The sequence below is a fragment of the Leiobunum rupestre genome, chromosome 2, assembly GCF_980474605.1.
Source record: "Leiobunum rupestre chromosome 2, qqLeiRupe1.1.hap1, whole genome shotgun sequence".
In the NCBI taxonomy this organism is placed as follows: domain Eukaryota; kingdom Metazoa; phylum Arthropoda; class Arachnida; order Opiliones; family Sclerosomatidae; genus Leiobunum; species Leiobunum rupestre.
The window spans coordinates 60594928-60601832 of NC_143385.1; the positions used below are offsets into that span (position 1 = coordinate 60594928).

A 6905-nucleotide genomic window follows, 5' to 3' on the forward strand; every position below is an offset into this window, starting at 1 on the left:
ACTAGTAGGTATGTATTCTATTGTGAGACTAGCTCTAGGTTTTTATTTGAAAGGGCTCAAAGGACACACTTTTGCTAATACGGCGCCTTTTCATTTGAGGGGCGAACACCCCTTTCGATGTATTAGTAGCTGACATGGTTAGATAGAGGGAACTAATACCGATAGAATGAATGCCCAACTAAATTTCTATCATGCGCTGTTGAAGGGAATTCAATGTTTAGCGGATTCCCATTCCGACTTACACCACTACCCACTCCATTGGCAGCGTCGATAATAACAAACCTCAACACTACAGGGGATAAGGCTAAAAACGTGAAATTGGACAATTTGGAAGTACCAATGTATCATTCAACAAGAAAAGAAGGAATTTGAAGTCCAGAGAAAGGTCGAAAAAGAGAGCTTCAGCATCCACAGTCAGCCACGGTCCAGATTTTAATATCAAAACAGCGTGTCATATAATTTAAATAAAGGAATATTAGAGCATTGACTCAAGTCCTTTTCATTTATTCTAGTTAGTTCATTCTAGTTAGAGAACTCATCTTACTTATTTTGCCACGAATTTCGTACATCAAATTCAAATCCAAAATGTGTAATATTCGAAAGCTAGGAAAATTAAACTTTCTCCCGATTTGCCCAAAATTATTAAACACAAACGGATGTGTCTGGTTTCTAATGGCATTCACCATTTTGGACATTGGATTTCGTCCCAAATCTCCAATACAATCGCACAATTAGAAATAAGAATTTGATTTATAATAGCCAACACGAAAGTGACAATACGATAATAATTTTGGCAAAGTACGATCAAAATTAAATTAATTTGCATTTGCATCTTGATAAGAATGCAACAGTAAATTTGTCATTAACCGCGATAATAAATACTTCTAAAGACCTTTTCACACGAGTCAACCTTTCAAATCAAAATGCTGAGTCAGCAAAAATGGATCAGTGATCCCTTTTTTGGTGGATCAACTCATCGAACTTTTATTCACACGAACCAACTAGTTGACTCATCTAGTTGGGTCAAAAAGTTGGCTCGTGTGAAAAGGCCTTAAGTAAAACGTGTAGTTATAGCTGATAAAAGGATATGTGTCAGTTGGACACTATGAGATTAAGTTCTGTTAATATAGTACTTTGTAAAGAAAGTTATTTCTGAGAAATTAACTGCTTTCCAGTGTAAATTAAGATGAAATTACAGGAAAATTACAGGAAAATATAGGATAATTTCCATTACAATTACAGGAAAATATAGAATAAATTTGATTAATTTGATTAAAATTACAGGAAAATGTAGGATAATTCTATTAATAATACAGGAAAGTATGGGATAAATTCCATTAAAATTAGATGAAAATGTGGGATAAATTGTATTAAATTTACAGAAAAATATAGGATTAATTCTATTAAAATTACAGAAAAATATAGGATTAATTCTATTAAAATTACAGAAAAATATAGGATTAATTCTATTAAAATTACAGAAAAATATAGGATTAATTCTATTAAAATTACAGAAAAATATAGGATTAATTCTATTAAAATTACAGAAAAATATAGGATTAATTCTATTAAAATTACAGGAAAATATAGGATTAATTCTATTAAAATTACAGGAAAATATAGCATTAATTCTATTAAAATTACAGGAAAATATAGGATTAATTCTATTAAAATTACAGGAAAATATAGGATTAATTCTATTAAAATTACAGGAAAATATAGGATTAATTCTATTAAAATTACAGGAAAATATAGGATTAATTCTATTAAAATTACAGGAAAATATAGGATTCATTCTATTAAAATTACAGGAAAATATAGGATTAATTCTATTAAAATTACAGGAAAATATAGGATTCATTCTATTAAAATTACAGGAAAATATAGGATTCATTCTATTAAAATTACAGGAAAATATAGGATTAATTCTATTAAAATTACAGGAAAATATAGGATTCATTCTATTAAAATTACAGGAAAATATAGGATTAATTCTATTAAAATTACAGGAAAATATAGGATTAATTCTATTAAAATTACAGGAAAATATAGGATTAATTCTATTAAAATTACAGGAAAATATAGGATTAATTCTATTAAAATTACAGGAAAATATAGGATTAATTCTATTAAAATTACAGGAAAATATAGGATTAATTCTATTAAAATTACAGGAAAATATAGGATTAATTCTATTAAAATTACAGGAAAATATAGGATTAATTCTATTAAAATTACAGGAAAATATAGGATTAATTCTATTAAAATTACAGGAAAATATAGGATTAATTCTATTAAAATTACAGGAAAATATAGGATTAATTCTATTAAAATTACAGGAAAATATAGGATTAATTCTATTAAAATTACAGGAAAATATAGGATTAATTCTATTAAAATTACAGGAAAATATAGGATTAATTCTATTAAAATTACAGGAAAATATAGGATTAATTCTATTAAAATTACAGGAAAATATAAGATTAATTCTATTAAAATTACAGGAAAATATAGGATTAATTCTATTAAAATTACAGGAAAATATAGGATTAATTCTATTAAAATTACAGGAAAATATAGGATTAATTCTATTAAAATTACAGGAAAATATAGGATTAATTCTATTAAAATTACAGGAAAATATAGGATTAATTCTATTAAAATTACAGGAAAATATAGGATTAATTCTATTAAAATTACAGGAAAATATAGGATTAATTCTATTAAAATTACAGGAAAATATAGGATTAATTCTATTAAAATTACAGGAAAATATAGGATTAATTCTATTAAAATTACAGGAAAATATAGGATTAATTCTATTAAAATTACAGGAAAATATAGGATTAATTCTATTAAAATTACAGGAAAATATAGGATTAATTCTATTAAAATTACAGGAAAATATAGGATTAATTCTATTAAAATTATAGGAAAATATAGGTTTCGAGTACTGAGAAAGTGAAAATCCATGGTTTTATGGTGGAATTTCGAATATTTCAACCATTTTAGAATTTGATATCAAAAGATATAATTTTAACAGTTGTAGCCGGATAAATTACAGTTACTCGTAACTGGCCTTTGAGGATGAAACGTCCACTAGAGGGTGTAGTCACTTCAGAAACCAGATTTACAAATCCGTGGGTAATAACGGTAATTCACTTCAGAAAATCGTTGAAAATTAATCGAAAATTGAGAAAAATTTAGAGAAATCACGAGTATATTTTGTAAAATCGTTGAAAGTTTCCCAAGAATCAGTAACCCGCCGCGGAAGATTTTTAAAAGTAATTTCACCCTTAACTTACACAACAGTTCTGTCAGGTTATTTCGTAGGCTGCGGACGATTTTTGCAAATTTGTAACAAACCCCAAACTGACCTAAGACTAAATCGTCGTTCTAAATGAGAGTACTAACGAGAGTACTTATGAGAGTGCTAATGAGAGTGCTACTGAGGATGATACTGATGATGATACTGAGGATGCTACTGAGGATGCTAATGAGAGCTAATGAGAGTGGTAATGAGAGTGGTAATGAGAGTGCTTATGAGAATGCTTATGAGAATGCTTATGAGAGTGCTAATGAGGGTGCTAATGAGAGTGCTTCTGAGAGTGCTAATGAGGGTGCTAATGAGAGTGCTAATGAGAGTGCTTATGAGAGTGCTAATGAGGGGCTAATGAGAGTGCTAATGAGAGTGCTTATGAGAGTGCTAATGAGAGTGCTTATGAGAGTGCTAATGAGAGTGCTAATGAGAGTGCTAATGAGAGTGCTTATGAGAGTGCTAATGAGAGTACGCGTACTCTTGAAAGTCTGTGCCTTTAACAGTGTTGAGCTAGTACGAGTAATCGATGAACAGTCCTCTGACCGTTGCTCGCCCCTCGGAAATGAATGGTTACAGGGCTGCCACGGATCCTTGAAAACTTGAAATTCCTGGAAAAATCAGGGAATTTGAAAATGGGTCTAAAAATCAGAGAAATGTCAGATTATTTAATTTATTTTGCAAACTTTTACTAAAATACTAGCCGAGAAGCCCGCCTTACAGGCGGGCCCTCAGCTAGTTGTGTGTTTCGAGGCGCTCCACTCCAGTTCGCCCCCCAAACCCCTTTTTCCCATGTGATAATTACCGTGGTACTCTTTTCCCCACAGTAAAACCACCCCAGTAAGGCCCTTCCTCCCCCTTTTCCCCATGTGATAATTACCGGGGTACCCCTCCCCCTTTTTCCCATGTGATAATTACCATGGTACCCTCTCCCCCTTTTCTCCATGCGAGAATTTCCGAAGTACTCCCCTCCCCCTTTCCGACGCGATAATTTCCGTGCCACCCTTTACCCCATAGTCGAACCACTGCAGTAAGGCCCTCCCTCCCCATTTTTCCCATGTGATAATTACCGTGGTACCCCTCTCCGCTTTTCCCATGTGATAATTTCCGTAGTACTCCTCTCCCCCTTACCAACGCGATAATTTCCGTGCCACGCAGACGTTCCAAACCTCCCTGTACCCCTTTAAATCCCCTGTATCCATTGGCTGATGCATAAAGGCCACGGGACTAACGTATCCCCCCCCCCCAAAATCCGCGGCTGAAAAAATCGCTCAAAGTTTTCCAAAAACGACGATTTCGGCCAAATGGTAACAAACCTCAAACTGACCAAAGACGAAAGCGCAGTTTTAAACTGAAAATAAGCGATTTTTACCGACGCAAAATAAGTTTATAAATGTTTTGTACAGGGTGATTCGGTTATCAAATTTTGATATTATCGGTTCCAGTTTCGGTTCCGATTCCCATAATATACCCGGTTCTTCTCGGCTCCGGTTCCGGTTCCGGTTATCCGTTGCATCCCTAGTATATATCCTACATTATCCTATTTTTCCTCATAAAAACCTTAATTATTTTCTTTTTTCTTTAAGATTTTTTTGAGTTAATAAGCTAGGCTAGACAAATACCCATGGCACCAATTTATGCCCAAGTTATCAAGTGACTTTTAATATATTTTATTCAGTTTACGATGAGTGGGGTTTGTTGAGTGGCTACCCGTACAAAAATATGTCTATAGAAAACCCACGTTTTATCTCTATAGCTTTTCCTTGGTTTTTCAATGGGTTTTCTTTAGAAATTTGGGTCAATTTTCTGTAAAAAAAAACCCTTTTAAAGTTTTCTCTATAGAATTATCTGATTGGTTTTTGAGGAAACAAACACTTTTGCACTGGTAAATATAGTTAAATTTCTGTAGAAGCTACCGAATGTTTTTTGTTTGAAAATAGAAATTTTTCAATTTTAAATAGTGGCATTTCTATAGAATGGGCTGATTTGTGTTTTAGAAAACACCAATTTTTTACTGTTAATTAAGGTAGAAAATCTATAGAATTTACCGAATGTTATTTCAGAAAACATTATAAACCATCGAAAGATGTTCTTAACAATATCTTAGAACACTAAAGGTTTTTATTGGTTGTTTTTATAGAAAAACTGTATAGAATATCTATAGTATAACTTTCGAATTTTATTAGAGTTCTTATAGCTTTATTTATAGAATTATATTGGAGCATAGAGACTAGAAAGGGGAGGAGCAGAAGGTTGCAGCTTCGGCTATACATTTTTAGATTTCTCGGTTTTTTTTTCTTTTTTTCGTTTTTTCTTTTTCCTCTCAACATCCGGTTTTTGCTATTGGCTGATTTTCAATATAGTCGACTGCTTATTTACTAAGAACCTTTTAAGTATCTCGGAGTTTTTGACGTGAACGCTGGTCTCAAACTTTAATATTTTAAGTAATTATAATTAATTGAGGTCGGAGAAATTATAATAATTTGAAGTCGGAAAAGTTATTACTTATTTCTTTTAAGTTTTATATCTGATGTTGATGAATTTTATTACGTAAAACTGGTTTTCTGACTTCAATAACATGGGTAGTGTTTAGACTTGGTTAATGATAAACAATAACGATCATCTAAACTATATAGAACAATAATCTTAAATTTGAGCTGGGTATTGTTAATATCGATAATGCCAAGTCCGAGATATCGCTGTTGTTACGGACCTTGCACCAGAAATACCAAACCAATTAAAAGCAAATCATTAAATGGTCCAACAGAGGCTACTCTTGTTAACTTCCCATCACCCAAAAGTGAACTAGAAAAGTGCAAAAGATGGATATCAGCTTGTGGGCGCTCCGACTTCTCAATCAAAGACGTTTCTAAGTCAAGTCGAATATGTGCTCGGCATTTCCATGGTTTCTGTGGACCAACAGTAGAAAATCCAGATCCAGTCCCATTAATCGATGTCCTCACTCCAGGAATTTCTATCCCTTATCATAATCCTTCTAATATTTCAATTAGTACTGAATCTGAAAATCATTTGGTAAGTTATGTCCATAATGTTCACTTTGTTTTATGAATATAATCAAATTTAATATTATGCATTTAGATTGAAATAGATCAACCGTCTGGTTTAGAGTGTGAACCTGATTTTTCTCTAGAATTATTAAGAAGCTCTTCATGTGAGACAAAAGAACCAACTAATGATTCTACATTAAAAAAAGGAATTGACATTCACTCGTTAACCTCTCAAGTTGGTTCTGCTATTGAAGTTTTTGATAATAGTGTTAGGTACAGCAAACTGAAAAATGGATTGGCAATTCTCCAATGCACATTTTCTAATAATGATGTTATGATAGATTCAATAGATAAGAGTATTAATTTACAAACCATATCTCCGAATTCCAACTTGATTGACATCCAAAATGTTTATGACTTACTCAACAAACTGAACAAATTTAAAGTTTGCCTCGGAAATCCAGACAAAGATATGGTAGCTTTTTTTAAGAGACAAAACAAGTTTAATCGACGAAAAACTGGTTACTACTGTGAGAAAACACAGACTATTTTCAGCAATGAATGTAGTCGGTTAATAAAAG

General features: G+C 31.9%; 1 protein-coding gene across 1 annotated transcript; it reads left to right on the forward strand.

Moving 5' to 3' along the window:
* The first annotated feature begins 5885 nt into the window (after positions 1-5885).
* Positions 5886-6696, forward strand: LOC149958598 (uncharacterized). Its single transcript, XM_090164983.1, has 3 exons — positions 5886-6349; positions 6416-6597; positions 6666-6696. Exons 1-3 carry the CDS (start codon positions 5996-5998, stop codon positions 6676-6678), a joined length of 549 nt encoding a protein of 182 aa, XP_090021109.1. The 5' UTR covers positions 5886-5995; the 3' UTR covers positions 6679-6696.
* The last annotated feature ends 209 nt before the right edge of the window (positions 6697-6905 follow it).

What these genes read in the sequence shown, in the direction of transcription:
- LOC149958598 (XM_090164983.1), top strand. Translation starts at nt 5,996, where the DNA reads ATGCCAAGTCCGAGATATCGCTGTTGTTACGGACCTTGCACCAGAAAT. An exon ending in CTGAATCTGAAAATCATTTG is followed by an intron (nt 6,350 to 6,415) that starts GTAAGTTATGTC and finishes TTATGCATTTAG; the next exon opens with ATTGAAATAGATCAACCGTC.